We start from the raw sequence: 24,435 nt of genomic DNA, 5'->3' as shown, positions 1-24,435 counted from the left end.
AGAGACACACAGACACACACACAGATACACACATATTTACATAGGGACACACACACAGATACACACATACTTACATAGGGACACACACAGACACACACACACACACACACACACACACACACACACACACACCTGTTATTGTTCTTGAGCCTGACGTGGCCTCCTGCCCCCAGCACTTGTCCATTCTTCAACCACGTGACATGAGGCGGTGGTTCACCCTGGGCTTGGCAGGTGAACATGGCTGTGGTCCCAGCTGGCCTGGAGATGGACTGAGGATGCTGGACAAACTCTGCTGGGGCTGAATGGACACAAAGAAGCATGCAGAGTCATAGGGGTCATGCATTGAGGAACAGGGACAGCCATGAGTGTGGGGGAGAGGGGCAAGGTGGGAGCGGTGGCGATCACAGCGAGGTGGGACAGATAGTGGGTCACAGAAGACTACTCCCAGGAGGCCAGTAGAGGCTCCCTGTCTTCTTCCTTCACCCCAGCATCTACGAAGAGGACTCCATCTTAAGGACTATTCAAAAGACTGACATCTGTATCCGAAAGCAATCAAGCTGAGCTCCCTGCTCAGGAAATTGTTAAATAAATACATGTGCTAATAGGGCTGGCTGCACCTCCAAGGCTGTAATGACAGGAGATGAATGAGGCCCTCCCACCCCCACCCCCCAATTCCACTTCCCTCCAATCCCCGGCTTGCTCAAGCCTCTATTAACACTCAAGAATGAAATACTCCATCACTTTCATGTGGGCAGATTAACAGCACATAGCATGCTAAACAAACAGCACTTAGGTTCAGGATCCCCCATTTCCCATCTCCGCTCCTGTGCCGCAGGAGGAGACAACCAGGGGGAAAGCCCTGGGAATGGAAATCGAGGCTGGCTGCTGCGGCCTCCACATCCTGGGAGCGAGGTGGGAGCTGCTGTGTGAGAGGAAGATGACAGGTACAGTGGGGCGCACAGCAGGCGGGTGTGAGCGTGGAAGTGGCACATGTGTGAATGAAACGGCTCCACGGGAAGGGACACGTGTGAGCCAGGGGAATGACCCGCTGAGATCATGGGCGGCAAGTCTGAGAACGCCACAGCCCTCTGTTGCTAATTCTCGTACTCTGGGAGCAGCCCTGCTGTCTTGGACTTATGAGGGGCAAAGGGTGGGGCAAGGGCTGGAGCGAGAAGGTACAGACCAGAGATGCGGAGGGGGCACAGGAAGGGTTTGGCTGCTCCATACCTTGTACCACCAGCCGACCCTGGGCTGTCCTCCTCACGCGGGTGCCAGGCCTGTTGGCTGCACAGACATAGACACCTGAATGCTGGACAGTCACATCTGAGATGATGAGGTTCCCCGTGCCCAGCACCTGGATGCCTTCCACCCCAATAGGGCGGCCATCTGTAAAGACAGTGGAGAGGGAATGAGCTGTGTCAGGAAGATAGGACAGGTAAGAATATTCCAGAAGGCTCACCCCTCTAGCACCCCTCCCCAGATCTCCAAATGTGTAGCCCTGGAGCCCAGCAGCAGGAGCCAGCGTTCTGATTCTAGTATGGTGACTGCTCCCTGGTTTTACTGTTGTTTGCTTTGTTTTTAGACAGCGTCTCACTGCACAGCCTGGGGTGAGATCCTTCTGTTTGAGCCTCCCAGGTGCTGGGATAACAAACCTTATTGCCCAGTCATTCTCAACCTGTGGGGTGTGACCCCTTTGGGGGTGGGGGTGGGGTCTAACAACCCTTTCACAGGGGTCACCTAAGACCACTAGAAAACACGGATATTTACATTACGGTTCATAAAAGGGCCTTCATAAAAGTAGCAATATTACACTTTTGAAGTAGCAATGAAATAAATTTGTGGTTGGGAACCACAGAGGAACTGTATTAAAGTGTCACGGCATCAGGAAGGTTGAGAAACTCTACCTTGAGTCCATAGAGGATTTGAATTTGATCAGCAGTTGTTAAGTTCTGTTCTATCTAGGATGCCGAGGCCCATGCACAGGAATAGAAAGGCTCTGGGGGGTTCCTCAGTAAAGGGCCTTGGTTAACTTTGTTCCCCATCTGTATGAGGCCCCTGAGCCATTCTTTCTCTCTTGCAAGGCCATGCTTTGGGAAATGACGGAGCAGATGGCCCCTGAAGTGCCTAGTGGCTCCTGATGGTAGCCTGCTCTTTCCAGCCTCTCCCTGGGACCCAGGCCCTCCCCCAACCCCAGGGATCAGATTAGCACAGCCAGAACACAAGGAGACAGCTCCCCATTCAGGCCCTGAAGTGGTGAAATCTACTCCATTATCCCACACGGCCCCTCCTTCCCCCAGCACTCAGCTGCTAGTGTGGCACAGTCTCCCTGTGAATGTGACCCCACCCCACCCCACCCCCTCTAGAGGCTCCTTCCCCCAGTGACCTTTCGGCTCAGACTAGTGGTCCATCTGCACCCTTTCACTGCTTTCTTCAGCTGCCTGGGGATTTTGGCTGGGAAGACTTAGGAGCAGGCAAGCGCGGCAGGAGGGGAGGAGGGACGGGGCGGAGCCGACAGGGTAGGATGCTTGCTGAGATTTTGAACACTGAGGATTGATAGCGGGGGTGTGGCCAGGCATAGAGGGTGGCGTGGGAGGCACTGGGTGCTGCAGAGAGTTCTAGGGGCTAGAGAGACAGGACCGCCTGTACTCGGTAACCCAGGGAACTAAGCTAGCCCCGCAGGGAGAGAGAGAATGTAGCAGCAGGCTGACCTCCAGAGAAACTCAACCCCTCCCCAGGCCACAGGGGGGGGGGGAATCCGATTGACCCTTGTGAAAAACAAATACAATGTAAAGCCCCCCCAGAGCTGGGTGATGAGACCGTGAGACCAGCCCTCCCAGGGGGGTGGGCTGGCCAGAGAGCAGGCACTATGGATAAGGCTCACCCAGGCGGCTCCAGGACACAATGGGGCGCGGGTTGCCCGTGGCGACACACTCCAGCACTGCAGTCTGGTGCACTGTCAGGGTGAGGTTCTCAGGCCCCACAAGGATGGTGGGCTCCTTGTAGGTCCCAGAGCCCGAACCTGGGAGGAGAAACCCGCATTTCCTCATTTCAGTTGGAAGTCTTTTCACTCCCTCATTCCCGCCCGCCCACGCACGATCCAGGATATGCACCAGCCCCCAACCAAGTTCTGAAGACAAGGAGAATTGGGGAACCTGCGGGTCCTGACAACCGTCCTTCCTCTCCCAGCCAGGTCTCTAGTATTGGTAGAGCTCAGGGAAGACATACTTTCCAGAAAGGCTAGAGGCCAGCCTCAGGTGCTTTCGGCTTGTGGCCTTATGCTCGTAGGGCCTCTGTATACACTCAGTCACACTGGGGAACTGGGTCTGTCTGGGAGTAGACCAACTGGGGTGGCTAAGAGAACAGGGAAGGCCAAAGGAGCTCACCTGACACGGTGAGCCTGGCCCCGTGGCTGACCCGCACACTAGCCATGTTGGAGGCCACACAATGGAAGACACCGCTATCCTCAGCCCGAAGTCCTGTTATTTGCAGGACCCCCTTGGGCAGTAATGTGTACCTGTTAGGGAGGGCATAATTGACTACCAGCACAGTCATTGCAACCTCAAGCCATGGGGACAGAAACTTGAGACATGGGCACTAACCCAACCTTATTGCTGTGATCACAGATGCTTACTGGGACCCTCCTGGGTGGACATAGCCTCCTAATCTTAGTAACAACACACACAATACTCTCACACATTCTCATGAGCCTAGAATCTGGGCCTAGTAAGCCACCCGGATCCACAATTCTGACTGCAGCTTACACAAGTAGCACTGTTCCAGCCTGTAGGTGCTGGTGGTACACATGGCTGCCACAGGCTTCATCCCAAGTCAGTTATCCCCTGTCATTCCCACAAGAGGCTCACCTCTCATCATCCGTGTCAATGGGGACTCTGTTCTTCTCCCATGTGATCAGAGGCTTGGGAAGCCCGTGGATTTGGCACTGGAAGCGGGCCACACCACCCTCCTCACCCATGACCGCCTGGGGGTGCACGTGGAAGTCGGACATAGCTGGGGAGACAGAAAAGGAGAGACAGATAAGGTGCACTGTGGAGGTACAGAGGAAGAGATGAGGGGTCATCCTCTGAGAGCACAGTCTCCTTCAGCCCTCCCTACCGTGGGGAGGCACATTCCAACCTGAGGTGACATAACCTTTAAGACCCCTGGAAAGGAGACACCGAGATAAGATGTAGTCATCTATGAAGCTCATAAGTGAAATCCAGAGGAGTTACCAAAAGAAGGCCAAGAAAACCAAAAGCCCATGCTGTTTTAAATACATTTGGACCATTGTACCAGACTGAACTCATGGCTTCCCTTGGCTGTCGGGGTGGACATGCCTGGCAGAGCAACTCCAGGAAGATGAAGCTCTGACAGGGTATGTACAGGTTCTAGGCGGTTTCCTTAGGAGGGAAGGACCTCTCTCATGGAGGCCACCTAGAGAAAGGCACTTCCCCAAGTTGGCTAGTATATTTTTATCTGTTGTGACCTGAACAGTGTGAACCACATTCTACAGAAGTGGGAACCAAGGCCCAGAGAGGGAGCTGGTTCATTCACAGTTACCTAGTAGGGCATCGTCAATCGTAGCTTTGCCAGACTCTCCTTACCATGGTCCAGTGGCTTTTATTTTTTTCTTTTTCTTCCTCCCTTGTCCTCTTCCCTCTCTTCTGCAGTTTCCACAAGCGCCCCAAGAGGGTAGTGTATCCATGCAAGGTGACAGGCCCTCTCAGAAGACTGTCAAACCTTCCAATCTACATTTCAATGTGTCATAAATATTCAAGGACCCCCTCCCCACCTTTGGGGGGATCAGACTCACACTTAAACTCTGATCTGCAGAGGGGGCCATGGTGCCCCCTTGTACCCCCAGCTGGTTAAGTGTCCTTCCCACCCTGTTCCCACCCTGGCTCAGGCCCACACTGCAAACCTGGGGGGAAAGCCCCTCCCGCGTGAGTTCCCAGCTTCAGGGCTGGGACTGAGATTTCATTAAAATCCACTTTGCTTCAAGTGCAGGAAGGCGGTACACCATCTGTCCAGGCTGCAGCCCCTCCCCTCTGGCACTCCATCAATTGGGACAGGGGCTCCCTTCCTCCCAGAAGGAGTCCCCTACCCCAGCAGCAGGGACCCCTGGAGCTTGTGGCTAGTAGTTCCTGCTCTGGGCTCCCTGGCATGCCTAGACAGCTCTCCTCCTGGCCCTTGTGTTCCTTCTCAGGCTCCCTCAATCCACAGTCCTCTTCTGGACTCCATGGAAGCTCAGCAGCTTGAAAGGAGGAGGCCGAGCCTTTGTGCCTTCCCCTCAAGAGTCTCTGGGGGCTGGCTCCTTTGTGGCCATCTCCATCTCATTTGCATATGGTTCATTAAATATAAACATGCATAAAAATCCCCTTCCCAGCCTCCTCCTCTCTGATGGCCTCCCGGGACTGTGGTAGATGGGTGTGCACAGCTACTTGGACATGTGTTCTGGGCTGCGTGTTTGCTGGGAAGCCTGGCTCTGTCTCCTGTATGTGACCTGACCCCATCTGGACCACAGTAAGGGTTTGAATTGGCCAGCTACCATGGCCGGTATGTGTTTCTGGTGTTGTGTAGGTGATCAATCACGAGTGTCTCCCTGTGGGTAACGTTCTTGTGGACGGGATTGGGGGCCTGGGTTTGGGAGGGGAAGGCACATGGTCCAGCTGGGGTCCCTATCAGGCTTGATGAGAGAATACCCGGAGCATCCAGAGGTCAGCCTTCCTGCCTCGGAGCATCCAGAGGTCAGCCTTCCTGCCTCGGGCCAAGGGCTGTGCTTGGCCAAAGGTCCGTGGGTCAATCCAGGGCTCAGGAATGGTAGAGCACAGCCTCCAGGAAGGTAGGGCTGGAGAGATTTTGAGGGTGGGGGGAGAGAGAACCCAGGTTCCAGAATCTGCTCTCTTATCCCTTCACTCAGACCCTGCCTATGTAGGAGCTGAGATCTCTTCCTCACTCCAGCTGGAAAAGCACGGTGGCCTCCCCACACCCCTCCTCTCACCCTCCATCCCCAACCTGGGGCTAATGGTTCTGCCGACTGCAGATGCCACCTCCTCACAGAAACAAGCCTTTTTGCCTCTATTCCTCAGCCTGGACTCCATGGAGGTCCTAGAATTGGACTGCGGAGAGGCAGAAGAGGCTGCTGCTTCTCAGTCTTGGGTGCTGAGATGGAGGTGTCTGGCCTCTGCTGGGCAGCCCTCCCTCAACTCCCCAGCCTCAGAAGGAGACTGTCGGCACAGCAGGGTTGAGTATAGAGAAAGGGAATTCCAGTGCTGGAAGGGGCTGGACAAGGAGTCAGTTCTCACAGCAGTAGGGTCACTGGACTCTTAAAGGTCCCCTGGGACCTACCTGCCTGGCCCTCACTGCCTGCATCAGAGTGGCCCTTGAGGTCCCTGAGTGCTGTGCTTACTAACACACTCACTCTGAAGGGCTGCTCTGCTTGTCCAAAAATGCTAGAAAACCATTTTTGAACCAAACCCTCATGTCTTGCAAAAGGGTTTCTGAAGCCTAGACCTTCTGTGGAGTGGGGTGAGAGGTAGGAGATGGGGAGTGTCCCTTAGTACCTCAGCCAGTTAAGGCTAAGAAACACTGCAGCAAATTGTATGTTAAACCAGGTTCTTTTCTTCTTCTGTTCTCCTCCTCCTCCTCCTCTTTCTCCTCCTCTTCCTTGTCCTCTTCTTCCCCCCTCCTCCTCTTCCTCCTCCTCTTCTTCCCCCCTCCTCCTCCTCTTCTTCTAGATATCATTTATTTTTAGCAGGGCAGGGGTGGTGCATGTCTTTAATTCCAGTACTTAGGAAGCAAATATAGGCAGATTTCTGTGAGTTCAAAGCCAGCCTGGTCTAAAGAGCAATTTCCAAGACACCCAGGGCTACACAGAGAAACCCTGTCTTGAGAAACCAACTAACCAACCAAACAAAAAGGTATTATTCATTAAATTTTATTTTATGTATAATGGGTATTTTCCCTGCGTCTCTCTATACACTATTACATGTGCCTACTGCCCAAACAGGCCAGAAGAGAGAGCCTGATTGCCCGGAGCTGGAATTACAGACAGCTGGAAGCTGTCATGTTAGTGCTGGGAACTGAACCCAGGTCCTCGGCAAGAGGAGCCAGTGCTCTTCCATGAGCCATCTCCCAGCCTCAAGCAGCCTTTTCTTAATGGCTGAAGGACAGGTCATGAGTACAGATAGAGTTTGTTCCTCAGCTTCCCCTGGGATCAGGCTGGCCTGCCATGGGTACTCTTTCCCCCGTCACCAAGCCTTCTGCTCCCCTCTCCTCTCCACATCCTTCACTTACTCTTTGCTCAGCCCCAAGACTTGTAGAGAGCTTGCAGCCTAGAGGCTCAGCCCTCGTTTATGTAGCATGAATGAAGGAATAGTTGCCCTTCAGGACCCTCAGGTTCTGCTCTTACCTTCGCTAGAGTCTCCAGACCAGAGAGCCTGCTCAGCTTAGCTGGGGTCCTGGAACCTTCTGGGCACCCCTCTCAAACAGACTTAAGTCTCTTCTGGGGTCAGGGTAGAAGTATTTGGCTCACGGGGTTGGGGATTTAGCTCAGTGGTAGAGCGCTTGCCTAGCAAGCGCAAGGCCCTGGGTTCGGTCCCCAGCTCCGGAAAAAAAAGAAAAAAGAAAAAAAAAAAAAAGAAAAGAAAAAAAAAAGAAGTATTTGGCTCACAAGTCCTCTCACTCTGTCGTGTGTGTGTGGTGTGTGTGTGTGTGTGTGTGTGTGTGTGTGTGTGTGTGTGTGTTGTTTGTTTGTTTGTTTGTTTGTTCTGTTTTTTGAGGTAGAGTTTTGCTATGTAGCCCAGGCTGGCCCCAAACTCAACGTAATCCTTCTTTAGCCTCCTGTGTTGGGGTTCTAGGTCTGAGCTTCCACATCCCATAGACATCTGTTCTCAGCCAGGTGTCCAATGTTCACTGTAATCCAGGGATTATGGAGGCTGAGGCAGGATGATCATGAATTCAAGCAGGGCTTGGGCTGCACAGTGGGATTCTGAATTTAAAATGAAAATATGGGGCTGGAGAGATGGCTCAGAGGTTAAGAGTGCTGACTGCTCTTCCAGAGGTCCTGAGTTTAACTCCCAGCAATCACATGGTGGTTCACAACCATCTGTAATGGGTTCTGATGCCCTCTTCAGGTGTATGTGAAGACAGCTACAGTGTACTCACATACATAAAATAAATACATCTTTTTAAAAAATGAAAATATGGTCTCTTCATATGGGCTTGAGATAGCAGTGCTGGGTTCTTGGGTACTTTTATGTTATTAACTTTCCAGGGAAAGGTTCCTGGGCATACATGAAACATCAGGCTGCCAGCAGGACCTCTGAGTTCTCTAAACACGTCACCACAGAGGCTCTACGGTTGATGACTGTGGAGGCTGGTTACAGCTGTGGCAGGCATTAGCCGCTGAACATTCAGTCAGTGCCATGTCCCTGGCTGTTGGTGCTTTCCACCTCTTCAGACACTTGTTGGTCCTCTGAGGACAGTTTGGGTTCCTCACTTCAAGCTGGGTGACAGGAGCAGTAATGAAGTAGGTGGGAACCCTGCCACATGTGAGGGCCAAAGGAAGCAACAAGGAAAAGGAGGCAGCCAGCATCCTGTCCCCATGCATTTTTAAAAGGGTCGTCCAGATTCCCTGACCCTCCATGGGTACAGCAGGTTATGGTGGAGACAAGAGTGGCCGAGAACGAGGCCAGCAATCCTTAAGGGGTTGGAAGGGAATGGAAATGACAGGAAATGGCCCCTGGACACCCCTATAAATCACCCAGAAGGGCGCGATCTCCTGAGAACCAAGTATACAGCAGCTCCGGAGAGGAACTTACTGCCTGGTCCAGGGCCTTTGCAGAGGTCAGGCCTGGATCTGATTAGACAGGCTCCAGGGAGGACACAAAGGGCAGGGAAGGCCGGAGGCAGAGGACTGGGAAGGAACTCAGGTCTCCCACCTTCGGCTGCAGTCAGATTCCTATCTGGCCTAGTGATGATAAAAAATGCCGTGGGCATATTTGGAAAACGTAGACTTTGTCAAAGTTAGAGGCCTCCCCCAACACCATGGGGGTGGAGGGGTAGAGGTGGGTTCTGAGAACTGACCACCCCTTTTCAACCCATCATTCAAGAGGGGATCACAGCGAATATTTATCCAAAGATCCTGAGGCTAATCACACACACACACACACACACACACACACGCACGCACATTTATGTAAATTAACCTATAATTTATAGCTGATTCAAATTTGAAGACTCAGTCCACTGCTATGAGACAGTATAGTGATCTATACCCACGTAAAATTGAGACGTCCTGTAACATAGTATATATACTGGATTTTAAAAAAACAAACCAACTTTTTTTTGTTTTGTGAGACAGGGTTTCTCTGTGTGGTCTTGACTGTCCTGGAATTCTTTTTTTTTTTTTTTTTTTTTGGTTCTTTTTTTCAGAGCTGGGGACCGAACCCAGGGCCTTGCGCTTCCTAGGTAAGCGCTCTACCACTGAGCTAAATCCCCAGCCCCCTGTCCTGGAATTCTATCTGTAGATCAGGCTAGCCTGAAACTTACAGAGACCCACCTGCCTCTGTGTCTTAGTTAGGGTTTTGCTGCCATGAACAGACTCCATGACTAAGGCAGCTCTCATAAGGACAACATTTAATTGGAGTTTGCTTAAAGAGGTTCAGTCCCTTATCATCAAGGTGAGAGCATGGCAGCATCCAGGCAGGCATGATACAGAAGGACCTGAGAGTTCTACATCTTCATCTGAAGGCCACCAGGAGAAAACTGGCTCCCCCAAGATTAGGAGGAGGGACTCATTGCCTACCCTTACGGTGAGACACATCCTCCAATAGGCCACACCTACTCCAACAAGGATACACCTCCTAATTGTGCCATTCCCAGGCCAAGCATATTTCAACCAGCACAGTCTGCCTCCTGAATGCTGGGATTAAAGGCTTGTACCACCACCATCCGGTAGATTTTGAAAACTTAGGAGGTAAAAAAGGTAAAAGACACTGATCATTCAGGAGTCGCAAACCAAAAATTATAAATGAAACGTCAACACACACTCATTAAAACGAGACAGTTCATAGCACTTGGGATGGAGAAGCAGGAAGATCTCAAAGTCTTCCTCAACTCTCAAGTTCAAGGCCAGCCTAGCTCTGTGTGTGCTCCTGTCTGGGGAAAAAAGAAGGTAGTGTTAGAAAAAGAGGAAAAGGGAAAAACTGGGGAAGGGTGGTGGATGCCTGCAGGCTAAAACAGTGAAGTCATTTGAGCCTCTGAGTTAAAGTCCAGCTTAGGGCAGCTAAGATGGCCACGGTGGCTAAAAAGCATGTATCCTCCTTGTAGAAGACCCGAGTGCGATTGCCAGAACCCACTCAGGGCAGCTCATAACTGCTCTAGGGTATCTGATGCCTTCTTCTGGGTTCTGTGGGCATCTGCACTCACACATGCACATACCCCTATCATATACACATAATTAAAATAAAATAATACTTATGAAAAAACAGTCCAGATAATGTGTAAAACCTCCCATCTCAGAAAAACAAAACAAAACAAAACAATAATTGGGGTCTGGACAGTGGTGGCATCTGCCTTTAATCCCAGCACTTGGGAGACAGAGACAGGTGGATCTCTATGAGTTCAAGGCTAGCCTGGTCTACAGAGTGATTTCAAGGCCAGCCAGGTCTACACAGAGAAACCCTGTCTCAAAAAACCAAAAAGCCAACCAAACAACCAAACCAAACCAAACCAAACCAAACCAAACCAAACCAAACCCCTCACAATAAACAACGCTTCATGGTGCCGGTTAAGTAGGTGTGTTTCCCTATAAGACCCCATCTGAAATAAGAATAATGAATTATAATAACAACAGTCTGGAGGTAGAGGGTGGTGATGTTTGCACAATAACACAAATGCACTTTATATCACTGAGCCACGCACTTAGAATGACAACATTTTATCTCATGTAGATTTTTGCTTTGTTTTGCTTGAGACAGGTTCTCGTAGAATGTCGTCTGGCCTCGAACACTCTACAAAGCCAAAGATCAGCTTGAATTCCTGAGCCTCCTGCCTCGCCTCCTGAGTGCTGCTCGTAAGGGCGGGCCTGTACCACCATAGTTGGCTCTGTTGTGTGAATCTTTTAATTAATTAATCCCATTTGGTATGTGCATCTTGTGGTGTGTCCTGTGTGTGCTTGTCAGTTTGTGTGGAAAGCCAGAAGCTGCCGGCATGTGTCTCCTCCCAACTACCTTTATTTTCTGAGTCAGAGTCTCTTTGTGAAACTGAATCTCATGACTTCGGCTAAAGTGAGTGGCCAAGAGCTTCAGAGCCTCCTGTCTGCACCCAGCACTGCGGTGACCTCTCCAGCCACTAAAGCTGGAAGTTTATGTGAGTCCTGGGATCTGAACAGACGTCTTCATGTTTTTGTGACAGACATTTTACCAACTGAGTCATCTCTTCAGCCTCTGTTGTATGTATTTTTACCAGAGGAAAAACACTGGGAAAGGGAACTGAAGGGGTTTTCGACCCCACAATTACAACAATATTAACCACTCAGAGCTCCCAGGGACTAAACCACCATCCAGAGTACACATGGACAGACCCATGGCTCCAGCTGCACATGTAGCAGAGGATGGACTTGTTGGGCACCAATGGGAGGAGAGGCCCTTGTTCCTGCCAGGGCTGGACCCTCCAGTGTAGGGGAATGTCAGTGTGGGGAGGTGGGAGGCAGTGGGTGGGTGGATGGGGGAACACCCTCATAGAGGCAGGGGAGGGGGAAGGGGATAGGGGGTTTATGGACAGGAAACCAGGAAGGAGGATAATGTTTGAAATACAAATAAAAAATATAAAAAAATACCCACTGGGAAGGATAAATAATTGTTAGTTTAAAATAATTTCTTTTTTTTTTAAAGATTTATTTATTTTATGTGTACACTGTAGCTGTCTTCATACACTCCAGAAGAGGGCGTCAGATCCCATTACAGATGGCTGTGAGCCACCATGTGGTTGCTGGGAATTGAACTCAGGACCTCTGGAAGATCAGTCAAGTGCTCTTAACCGCTGAGCCATCTCTCCAGCCCTTAAAATAATTTCTAAAATATTCATTATAAGTTGAAATGGTAATGGTTGGACCTTCAAACAGTCCACAAAACAATATAAAAATTGCATCGATAATTTAAAAATGCTGATAATGTTGACATGAAAACATGTGAGAAATATCAGGTAAAATACAATGTATTAAAATCAACTGCACTTTGGTCCAACACTCATTGGGAGGCTTTGGCAGGCAGATCGCTGAGTTTGAGGCTAGCTTGATCTCCATATCAAGTTCCAGGCCAACCTGGGCTACATGAAATCCTGTCTCAAAAATGAAAAAATACAAAAATAAATGGCAACTGTACTTGTGTTTTGTTCTTACTGTTTTGTAAATTTAGTCACCTGTGGCACTAAAATACTTCTACTAGACAATAAGGCTACTTGGTGCCCACACAAGAGTCCCAACATCTGAGGTTGGGGTTGTCCCATCTTCTAAAGGAGGTTTCAGCCCTCAAGCTGTCTGCACATTAAATTAGAATTAGGCCTGGAAGGTGGCTCAACGTAGAGGTCCTTGCCACTGAGCCTGGCAACCTAATTCCCATCACGGGGACCCATAGGGGAAAAGGGGAGAACTGACCCCTATGACTTGCCTTCTGACCTCCATGTGTGCCCCTAGAGCATGTGAGTCCTCACGCTGTCATAAATAAATGTAAGAGAAATAAAGAAATAAATTCGATGTGAAAATGTAAGTTCTGCTCCTTAAACTCAGCGGCACTTTTCAAATGCTCAACTGCCATGAGAGGGCCATTGGCTACACCACCAAGAAGCCCCGTAGAGCCTCAGCCATTGCGGAGTTCTCCCCAACAGTGTTCCTCTATGGGCAAGCAAGGCCTACTTCTTTCTTTCTGCCTCCTTCTCACAGCTGTCCCCTCAAAAAGGACCCCCTTCTCTCTGTCTCCGTCTCTGTCTCCGACTCCGTCCCTAACTTGCCCTGCTTCTCTGGCTTGCCCTCCTTTTGGCTGTATGAACACAGAAACAGGATGAAGTCCATCCCTGGTCTATAGACCTGTAGGCTGGCAGCTTCACGCAGCCAGATTCCTTCCTGTCCCAAGTTGGGAATGTTTGCTAAGAACTTTCTGCGTTAGCAGTGCAGACAACATTAAAGACCCTGGAGTCACACTGAACCCAGGTCAAAGTTCAACACTATGATTACATTCGCCCCAAGTTCAGCTCACTATTATGAACCCCGAGAACTCGGGCAAGCGATACAATCTCTCGGAACTGTTTTGTTGGGTTTTGTTGGTTTGTTTGTTTTGAGACAGGGTTACACTATGTATCTCTGATCGTCTGGAACTTACTTCCCAATGGTAAGACTTACTAGTCTCAAGCTCACAGAGCTAGCCTGCCTCTGCCTCCCAGGTCCTGGGGTTAGAACTGTGAGTCACCACACTTGGTTCTTGGAACTTCTATTTTGTCACCTGTAAAACAGATACTCCCCTCACTAGGCTGGCTGCCGCCTGCTGTTGGAGGGAATCAGGAAAACCGAACTAAAAGAGAGCCTGAGGTTAGGAAAGAACAAGGCTGGGGTGAAAGACTCCATCAAGAGTCAACCATCTTTCCCAGGAGAGGAGGCAAAAGCAGGCACCTCGGGTGCTCTGGAGTTGGCCTGGAGAGAATTTGCAAAAAAATGGTGATGGGGGGGTCATTGGAGGTGAGGGACAACAAGGAATTAACTAGAGTGTGGTCTTCTGTCTGACTTATGCTTGGAGGTTTCATAGAGACAAGCTGTCAGTTGGAAGAGGCCGCTGGGTAATCGAGGCCTTGATTTCTCTAGTAAAATGTTTATGAAGCCCATAAACTCATGCCTTTATTGGCCGGGCTCATTCTGGCCCCTGGATGTGGCTCTCTGAGGTGTAGTTAAAACACCTGCTGAACTAGGCCCCCGATGGCGACGCTGGCCTCCTTCCAGACCCATTCAGAAGCAGTGGTGAGGTCTAGTGGGATTTGACCAGTTGTGTTCCACCTCACATGTTCTCTAATCCCACGGGTACCTCTATAAACGTCACGTTCCAAAAAGACTAGGGGAAGGAGGGCGGAGATGGTGAGGGTCCTGGGGCAGCTGGGGTATTGTCCACACTGCACTTTACCCATGGGTGGGAAATACAGGCCTTTCAACCCAGTTCTCCAGCCCAGACTCACCATTACTACACTCACATGTCCCCACCATCCAGAACCCCCTTAGCCCTTCATTTTGACTCTGTTAAGGGGCAACAGGTACTGGGCAGCCGAGGTCACCCAGGGGTAAAAAGCACAGCTCAGTGGCTCTGTGTACTTCACTGTGGCTAAAGCTGGGCTTCTGAATCCCAAGAGTGCACTAGGAAGCAGAAAGGGGCTGTGCGGATGTTGGAATAGCAGGAGGGTGGACGGAGCTGAAGCAGCTCCTATAGACCGCGGTGCTTTAGAAGCTTTGCTGCCCAGCTCTTGCCAGTGACCCTGTAGAAGCTCGTGCATCCTTCAAGTTGGCCTCCTCAGGCTCCTGACCCCTTCTTGGGCCCCTGAACCCCAGGCCCTCTCTCCCACCTCCTGGCTCCACCACCGGCTCACCAATCCCCCTACTCTGGCCCCAATTCCAACACAAAAGGCAACTTTGTCTTTCAAGTCCCCAGTCATAAATCCACAGCTCACCCCTCTGCAGCCACCTCTGACAAATGGGGGCCTGGAAAGGGGAGTGGTGTGGGATGGTTTGTGTGTGTGTGTGTGTGTGTGTGTGTGTGTGTGTGTGTGTGTGTGTGTGTGTGGAGGGGGGGGTACGTTCCCTTTAGGAAGATCTGTGCTTCTGGCTATTGGCTCCTTCAAGACTGGGGAACCTCCAAACTTTGATACCACAGTAGGTCAAGGGCAGAACGGCGGGGAGACTGGGAGCTGGAGCTTCCAGAGCCCCTAGACTGGGCTTTTACAATCCCAGGAGAATAAAAGTCCTCAAAGCTCTACTTTTAATCACTTAGCCCGGATGTTTGGAGGCTCCAGTTCTTCCCCCCACTCCTCCTCCATTTCCAGCCTCCCGGGGAGAGTGTGAAGTGTGCCTGGAGTGAGTGTGCTCGCCTATTAGGTATGTGTGCCTAAGGGTGGATGTGACACATCGTGGTGGCCTCTGGAGCTTTAGAGGGTGGAGGGGGAGGGGAACAGAGGAAATGTACGGAAGCCCCCTCCCCCCACCCCTGCCCCATGTGGTCCTTTCACCGACCGACTAGGGTTTCAAAAGCAAGCCCAGTTTCAAGTACTTTGCCCTGTTTTCATGCTTCGTATCAGGTGAACATACGTTCTGGGGTTTGGTCCAGGAAGTACAGTCGCCTGTCCCAGTCACACAGCAGACCTGCTGAACCCACCCTGAGCATTCATTCAACAGATACACACTGAACAGGAGTGCCAGGATCAGACTCTCTGTCACCTCAGAAGCAAAGCTGCCCACCCCTGGGCACTGTCCTTAGATGTTCTCATTACACTCCGGAAAGAGCCTAGTGAAATCACCAGGCTCCTAGGTGCTGTCACAATAACGTGCCTGAGGGCTGGCGGGATGGCTGCTCTTCCGGAGAACCCAGGTTTGATATCCAGCACCCGTTTATGGCTCACAATAGTCTCTAATTCCAGTGCCCTCTTTTGGCCTCTGAGGACACCAGACATCTATGTGGTACACAGACATGCATGCAGACAAAACACCCATACACAGAGAACAAAAGATTTAAAAATATGGCTACACAGGTCCATTGAGCTGGGGGGGGGGTGGCACATTCCTTTAATCCCTGTACTGGGGAGGCAGAGGCAGGTAGAAACTCTGAGTTCAAGGCCAGTCTGGTCTACAGAACAAGTTCTGGGATAGCCAGAGCTACACAGAGAAACCCAGTCTTGGAAAAACAAACAAGCAAACAAGAAAACCGGCCTACTGGAGCTGAAGGGTAGCTATTACACCAGCACAACAGCTACGAGAGGCAGGGACTGTCCACTTTTCTAGGGCTCAGAGAAGTTAAGAATTTGCTAAAGGTCACACAGATAACTAATGAAATTAATGTTTGAACTGAACATGGGCTAACTCCAAATCCAGAACTCTTTCCCAACATCACAGCTGCCCTCAGTAAAAACCAAAACCAACCAACCAACCAACCAACCAACCAACCAACCAAACAAACAAACCAACAAACCCCCACACATTCACAAGCTGCTCATATATGACTGACATGCCCACAGGAGGACACACCAGTGCTCTATATCTTAGACGCTCCAGCCATGATTCCGATCTTTTTTTTTTTTTTTTTTTTTTTTTTAGAGACAGCCACACACAGCAAGTTCACTTTCATTTAATTGCCCCAGGGTTTGGTGGTTTTATAGAGTGGAACTAATGCAGGAAAGCACCACGATAAGGCAGTGTTATCACCACACTAATGGCCCCTAAATTCTATTAACACAGGTAAATAAATAGCCAAGATGTGCTTGTCCCAGGTGGCTCTTCTCTAAGCAAGTCCGGGGTCTTTCCAGAGTGGGGAGGCTCAGGGGGATCCCCTGTGGGATATACAAATGGAGAAGTATTTTTCCCTTGGGCTGGGAGGACAACTCGTGGTGAAATGCCGTAGCTTCCATGGGGTATTGGTGAGGCCAGGAACTTGGGCTAACTCCTTAAACAACTAGTTACACAATCGTGGTGATGTCAAAGACCTTCTCTGGACCTCAGTTTGGCTTTGTTTGTTTGTTTTGATTTCCCCCCTTGTGCAACAGGGGAGTTAAAAGGTCGTGGAGTTCAAAATATTGCCCAGCTGTAACTAACCTTCAAGGCACCAAGTGTGGCAAGGGTCGGGGAGGGAGTGGCCCTGAGAATAAGTCTTTGGTGGATTTGAAAATGCCCAGGTCCAGCAGAGCTGCCTCCCTATGCAGACTGTGTGTCTCTGCTAGTGTCAGGGTCACCAATCTTCCTACGTAAACCTGCCGGGTCCCACCATATCCTTAACTTCCGTTGTTCTGGTCTGGACACCGGATCTCTCTCACCTCCCGGAAGGGCATCTGGTTAGGGGGCCCAGGCTGGAGCTATTAAGTAAATTGCTTTCACATGACCACCAGGACAACTCAACAAAAACAGACACTTCCCCCAAATTTCCAGAGCCATATATTAGGATTCACAGGGATTGATGGAGTAGGGGTTAGGTACCAGAGAGGCAGCCGGCTCAGGCTGACACAAGCCATGCATTTTTTCAGTTTCAACCTTGGTTTTACTCATCTGTAAAATGGAAGTGGAGAAGGGTAGAAAAATACCCAAGGTACGGACCTAAACATGAAGAAGACACCATCATGTACTTGCATTCCCTGCATGCAGGAGACAGGGAGGTTGGAAGTTCAAGGTCATTCTCAACTACATATCATTGAGACCAGCCTGGACTATAAGAGAACTTGGTTTTTGTTTTGTTTTGTTTTCTTAAAGACTAGAGAGGTGGCTTTCTGGTTAAGAGCACATATTGATCTTGCAGAGGACCTGATTTTGTTTCCCAGCTTCCACACTGGGAAGCTCACAATCACCTGTAACTATAGACAGCTCGAGGGAGACCTGCTGTCTCTGACCTCCATGGGCATCTGTATTCATGTGTACACATACACACATACACGCAATTAAAAATTGTAAAAGAGGGTTGGGGATTTAGCTCAGTGGTAGAGCGCTTGCCTAGCAAATGCAAGGCCCTGGGTTCAATCCCCAGCTCCGAAAAAAAAAAAATTGTAAAAGAATCTAGGACAACACTGTCCCCTCCGGATCCAGGAAAGGACACTTCTGCATTGTGTTCTGCAAGCATGATGTTGCCTCCTGGAATCTCTTATACCTCAACACCAAACCCCTACAGATGGAGACTTATGGGTCCCCACCCCCAATCATTCTCTAGAACAAGCCTTATCTATTTTCAGGAGGCAGGAGGTCCGTAACTGTGGAGGACCACGGAGTTTCTTAGCTGGTATGGACAGTAGTTGGAGGTCTCCTAACACCTCAGAAACAAACCATCTGCAGAGGGTTTCAAAATGTTTTCTAAAAAGTCACAGGAATCATGGGACCAGCTCAAATGAAGTCTCTTCTCCCCTGTACACTTCATTAACAGTCTCATTACGTGCCAGTAGACCAGGTTATATACAAAGGAATCACTGATCACCTTTCTCCCTCCATGGCTAATTGGTCCTGATTTACCTCCCTTTTCTTTCCTGCTGCTTTGGCTTAAGGTCCCATCACTTAGGACTGTTACAGTAATCCCACGCCCACCTGAACCTTCCCCATTTCAGTCTTATGTCCCTCCTCCCAAAAGTTGCAAAGTTGCTTAGTGTCTCATAAAGCTTCTCCCTCCCTCCCTCCCTCTTTTTAAGACAAAGAGAAACATCTTTTTTATTTTTTTAAGATTTATTTTGATTACGGTATCTACATGTACACCTGCATGCCAGAGAGGGCATTGGATCCCATTACAGATGGTTGTGAGCCACCATGTGGTTGCTGGGAATTGAACTCAGAACCTCTAGAAGAGCAGTCAGTGCCCTTAACAGATGAGCCATCTCTTCCTCTTCGTCCCAGTTAGTGTCTATTTGTTGTGTTTTATGAGGAAACTCATTGGCATTCAGACATTCATGGTCTTCATTATTATAGAGTGATGAGTGTCTCATCTCTCTATGCTCAAAAGGTAATTTCATGGTCACGTGATTTGTACTCGATCGTGTAAGTTTTCCTTCTCTGAATATACCGTGTTTGTTTTGCTTTTGTTTGTTTTGTTTTTCTTGAGGCAAGGAACCCTGACTGTCCTAGAACTCACTCTATATAGAGCAGACTTGAACTCACAGAGATCCACTTGCCTCTGCCTCCCAAGAGTTTTGAGTTTTAAAAAAGATTTATCTTTACTCCCCCCCCCCCCCACAGCTGGGGACCGAACCCAGGGCCTTGCGCTTACTAGGCAAGTGCTCTACCACTGAGCTAAATCCCCAACCTTTATCTTTACTTTTTATGTGCGTATTTATTTTATGAGCATGAGTGTTTTGCCTGCATGAATAGGCAACTTCAGAGGCTAGAAAGGATCCCATGGAACTGGAGTTGAGAATGGTTAAGGTACTGGGAATCCTCTGCAAGAGCACCAAGTGATCTTAAGCACTAAGCCATCTCCCTAGCAACCCATTTTCTGCACCCAGCTCCCCACACTTTAAAAAGACATGGTCTCTCTGTGTAGATCTCAGAGAGATCCAACCCCTTGCTTCTGCCTCCTGAGCGCTGGTGTAAAAGGCGCAGCCCCAGGCCCAGGCTACACTGTGGAAGCTCCCGTTTCTTTGCCTCTCCTCTCCATTTGGTCTGGAGCCCTTTCGTGCTCTCCCCCTGCAAACACTTCTGCCTTCCACATCTCCCAAAAGAAACATTGCCTACGGCTCCCATTTAGCCCTTATCAAACCATCTTCCTGCCTCATCAAACTATCTTTCTTCCTATTCACCTGTGGACTGTGATTCCCACAAGACTGGAGAGCAGACTAAGCTGCCTTCCTATTTCCAGCACCACGAATGGACACGAGGTAAATAATGAGTCCTCATAAACTGTGGTCTGTTCTGAATGGTCCAGAAGGCCAGTTGTTCCTACTCATTTTATTTTGAGACAGGGTCTCCTGCATGGCAGGCTGGCCTGAAACAATGTAGCAGAGGTCGACCTTGAACTTCTGATCCTTCGGGCTGCACCTCCCAATTGCTGGGATAAGGGCTATGGCACCCAGTTGATGGAGTACTGGGATCAAACCCAGGGCTGCATGCACACCAGGCAGACACTCTACCAATTGAGCTAAGTGCCATGCCTTTCCTCATCTTGTCTTCTGCCCAAGTCCTCACCTTTGCACAACTTCCTCACCTTTAGCCTAAGCTTCTTCAGTGAGAATTAAAAAGTCGGACAGAGCGCTGTTATGGGTTGGAACAACCTAGAGTTCTGCCTAACAATGCAAATGCCAGTGTCCCACTGTCAGAGATTCCTTGGTCTGGGGTGGATGAAAGACGACAAGAATCTGTTTCTACTCCAGGAGACCACTCACATATTTAGCTAGCTTTGGGCACCTCTGGCCCCGTGCAGATTCTTGAGAACAGCGACAGGGGCAGATTCTCAGCCCAGCCCCCCAACCTCTTCCTGGAGGCCGGCTGGTCCTAGTATTCCGACTCCAGTGCCCTAGGCGAGGCGAGATGCGGAGGGCAGCAGGCGGTGGGAGAGCCTTCAGAGCGCAGCCCCCGCGGGGGCCGGGTAGAGGCATTCGGGGGGCGGGCGGGCAAGGTCAGGGCCCGAGCCAGGGGCCCTGAGAGCCTCGCTCGCTCAGCGGCAGGAGTAAGTGGGACCATCTGCTTCACTCCTCCGAGGTCATTGCTTTGTGTCAAGCTCCCCATCCCCCTCGCTCCCCTCCCTCCTTCCTCCCCCTTTGCCCTTTGACTCCCGGGACTCAAAGGGAGAGAAGCACTTGAGGTTCTGATGAAAGTGGGAGTGTGATGGGGTGCGACACCAGCATCCGCGGCACCGCTCAACCGCAGCCCGGAATCTCCGCAGCCAGAGCGCAAGCCGCGCGGTGCAGGATCTCGGTGCGCGGTGCAGGCGCGGGCGCGGGGCGCTCCTGCAGGAGGCAGGCCCGGTTCCCACAGCCCGCCGGGCCGGCCGGGCCCCTTTGAAGTGGCCGCAGCTGCACACCCCGCCCCGCGGCTAATCCGGGCCGACGCGGGCGTCCTCGTCCCCCCCCCCCCCCCCCCCGCATAGCAATAGTGTCCGCGCTGAATGGCACTGGCTAATTACCTCGCTCGCACCACCGCGGGTGAATGAGAGAATCCGACATTGTGCAAGGCGAATGGAGAAAATAAGACAGCCATTGTCCTCGCACGCCAAACGAGGGTTTGATGTCGCTGGGGCGAGCGAAGCACCATTTCCCGCCACCCTATCCCTCTCCAGTGGTTCGAATTCCCCAACTAGGCCTGGCCCCTTGCTCCCTCTCATAAGGTGAAACTGAGACAGCAATTCCTGTCCCCCAAAGAGAAGATGGACGAGAGGGGAGCACCCGCTCCTGCTCCCACTACTCCTGACTCCTCAACCAGCCTTCTCAGTTAGCAGTCACCTCCTCTGGTCCCCCAGTGCCTGAGTCTGAAAGCCAGGAAAGGCCTGCATTCACCAGGCCCTAATTAGATTTCGTTAGAACACATGAAACCATTGGAGGAACAGTGAGGAAAATTGTCCGCTTCGGGGTCCACCTGTGGGTCACCAACTGCAAGCACCAAAAAGTTTAGAGAATGCTTGGGAGAGATAGGGGAATGAGCCCCCAGGGCAGAACTCAGTAAAGCCTAGAAGAGACAGAAAAAAACCTGGCAGGATGAAGTCTGGAAGGCCAGGAAGCAGGATTTGAATCAGGTGCACTGAAGCTGCAGTTTTGAGGCAAACAACGGTCTTCCCTAGTAGGTTGGTGGGTTGGTACCAGTGCAGTGTGGACTCCAGCTACAGATAGGAGAAGACAGACTCCCCATCAGAAAACCCTCGAGCCTAAGTCATTTCGTCCTCTATTAAGTAGTCAGCTCAGCTAAGAAATCAATCAGAACCAAAGGAAACTGATATGGACGGGCAAACTGGTGGTCCTGCTGTGTAAGGTGTTTCACGCTGCACCTTTTCTTCATCAATACCAAACAAGACAGGGAGGGGTCTTCCAGGTAACACGGACAATCCAACTTCTATATCAGGGGTGACTTTCCCCCACCCTCTATTCTGCCCGGTGTTAGTGAGCACTATCTTGTAACACACACCAGAGAATTCTCCCTACATGTGCAGGAGTTTCTAATGCTCCTCTCATGGCAACATTGAAGGCCCCTTGCTGGCAGCCACAACCGACCCCTTAATCGGAGAAACCATCTACTTTGGGAAATAGCATTAAAAAATAGGGCTTGGGATGTAGCCCAGATAACAGTACGTACACACACAAGGCCCTGAGTTCAAATCCCAGTACTACCGAGCAGCCAGGAGGTGGGAGGATCAGAAGTTCAAGGTTATTCTCGGCTACGTAGTGAGGCCCAGGCCAGCCTGGGCTGTATGAGACCCTGCCTCAGAAGAGGAACAACATTGGAAAGAATGAGTGAGAGCCACCACACAGTCCCTTGTCACCAAGTGCTAGCTGCAATCACAAGGGAAAGCACACTTTCAAATTTCAAGGGAAGCTCATCGTTTTCCTTACTCGGTCCCGAAGCAAAGTTTATTAGAACCCTGTGCCTAGCCCAGATGTGATCACAATGTTTTCCTTCATATCTCCAAGTAAATCTTTGTCATGGGACTCCTATTTCTTCTGCCTGAGGCTGTATCGGGCCTTTTAAGCTCGGCTTCACGACACCTGCTGCTGTGAACTACTCACTTACTTGAAAGGTCTGCCTGGTTAGTCAATTTAGAGAGCAGCAGAACAAAACAAGGAGATAAAGCAGAGTCTCTTTGTATGGGGTAGAGGCGGGCGGTCTGGAGCTGCCCCCACCCGACCCATCCCCCACCTTCTCCCGCCTCGAGTGAGTTCTTGAGCCCCTTCATAGAGCCACAAGACTCTAAGAGATGATGCTTAACGCTGATTTCCTATAGAGAAAAAGAACTTATCCAAGGAAACAGCTATTTTTTTTTTTTTGGTTCTTTTTTTCGGAGCTGGGGACCGAACCCAGGGGGAAACAGCTATTAGTAGCAGATCAAAGACCATTTTTAATTTGATAGAGGTTACTACTTTCACATTGTGTATGTGTGCATGCATGTGTATACATGTGTCTGTGTGTGCAGATGCATGTACAGGCTACCGGTTGAAGGTCAAGTGACTTCCTCAATCGTTCTTCAACCTATTTTTATTGTTGTTATTTTATTTTTAGATTTTTATTTGTGTGTGTGTGTGTGTGTGTGTGTGTGTGTGTGTGTGTGTGAGAGAGAGAGAGAGAGAGAGAGAGAGAGAGAGAGAGAGAGGTGTATGCACATGCTATTGGAGGCCAGAAGAGTGTGTCAGATCCCCTGAAGCTGGAGTTACAGGCAGTTATGAGCTACTTGGCCAGTGGAAGTAGGTGCTAGGAATTGATCTGGGGTCCTCTGGAAGAGTATTAAGTTCTCCTAATGGTTGAGCCATTTCTCTAGACCCCGCCACATTCATTTTTTGCCACAGGCTCTCTGGCTTACCTAGAGCTCACCAACTTGGCAAACTGAAATATTGCCCAGAAATTCCCAGAGGGCCTCCTGTTTCTGTCTACCCAGCACATGGGTGCTGGAGATCAGAGCTCAGGGTCTTAAGCTTGCATGGCAAACACCGAGTAAGCCATCCCCCCAGCCTCTAACCTTTATCTTACAAGACTCAAGTACTCAATCAGAGATCACATTCGTGTGCACGTGTGTACTTTGATCAGACTTCAGTGACAGTGCTGAACGCTCAATCCTCAGGTATAATTTGAAGACGGTCCACTATTCAGAAGCAACAGGAACCTCCGGCTCTGATGACAATCTTTATTATCTGATGCCAATTTCATCTCCTATCTTACCAACCCAAATAAGTGACTTGCAAGAAAACCCTCCACAGGCAAGCGCTCTGCGAGGAAGACAAGGATAACGACCATTGCCACAGCAACACCCGCCCGTGGGATGCTTCAGCACCACTTTGGTTGTGATGTTTATAGGTGGCAGGAAGGGGGCGGCCATGTATATGCATGGTCCTTCCAAAGAGGAGGCCCAGGAACTGGAGGTAAGGGGAGCTTTTTAGCATAGAGTCTGTCCTGTTACTCCTTTTCAGGTTGAAGATAGTAGCTTGGCATCCTGGAGTGCCTCTGCTTCCCTAGGAGATAGTCTCCAGTGGCGGCACACAAGTGGATTCTCGCTAAGACTCTAGGTGACTAGAATGGGCATTAGGGGTAGAGTCGAATGAAGAGAGATAGATAAAACTGTTTGATCATCTTTGAGTCCCAATTCCACCCTCAAGTATCAACTCCAGACCATGCACAGAGGGTGGCTACAGGAAGGAAGGATGCTCTCCTCTAAGTGTCTGTAGATCAGAGGGAGAGCTGAGTCCTGTGCACCTGCCCCAGAAAGACTGAGGCTTCTGAAGCCTCCAAAGAGCAAATCAGTCCACATGGATCCTCAGAATCCCCCTCAGAATGACGTGATAAAAGCAGCAGCAGGCTGTGCTGGGTGGTATATTCTTGTACCTCAGTGCCTGGAGTTGTCTCAAAAGTAAAGCTATCAGGGCCGGGGCAGTTGGTGGATTGCTTGCCAGCACACAGGAGGTCCTGGGTTTGATCTCCAGCATTATATAAACCAGAAAGGTGGCACGTGTCTATAATCCCAGCGCTCTGGGATCAGAGGTTCATGGTTATCATTGGCTGCATGTCAAGTTCAAGGCTAGTCTGGGATGCATTAGACC

The 24,435-nt window shown here is 50.3% G+C and overlaps 1 protein-coding gene across 2 annotated transcripts in view; it reads right to left on the bottom strand.

Annotated features, from left to right (window-relative positions):
• The window catches only part of Igdcc3 (immunoglobulin superfamily, DCC subclass, member 3), a 46,789-nt gene that overhangs the window by 5,478 nt on the left and 16,876 nt on the right, over window positions 1-24,435 (bottom strand). For both annotated transcript variants that reach the window (NM_001372159.2, NM_001372161.2), the window contains exons 3-7: window positions 3,864-4,008; window positions 3,384-3,514; window positions 2,882-3,019; window positions 1,228-1,386; window positions 133-298 (exon numbers count right to left, since the gene is read on the bottom strand). In NM_001372159.2, coding sequence (NP_001359088.1) covers window positions 133-298; window positions 1,228-1,386; window positions 2,882-3,019; window positions 3,384-3,514; window positions 3,864-4,008 — 739 coding nt within the window. The remainder of the gene's footprint in view (window positions 1-132; window positions 299-1,227; window positions 1,387-2,881; window positions 3,020-3,383; window positions 3,515-3,863; window positions 4,009-24,435) is intronic.

The sequence above is a fragment of the Rattus norvegicus genome, chromosome 8 (genome assembly GCF_036323735.1).
Source record: "Rattus norvegicus strain BN/NHsdMcwi chromosome 8, GRCr8, whole genome shotgun sequence".
In the NCBI taxonomy this organism is placed as follows: domain Eukaryota; kingdom Metazoa; phylum Chordata; class Mammalia; order Rodentia; family Muridae; genus Rattus; species Rattus norvegicus.
The sequence above is the reverse complement of the archived record's forward strand: the minus strand, read 5'-3'. Positions and strand labels throughout refer to the sequence as shown.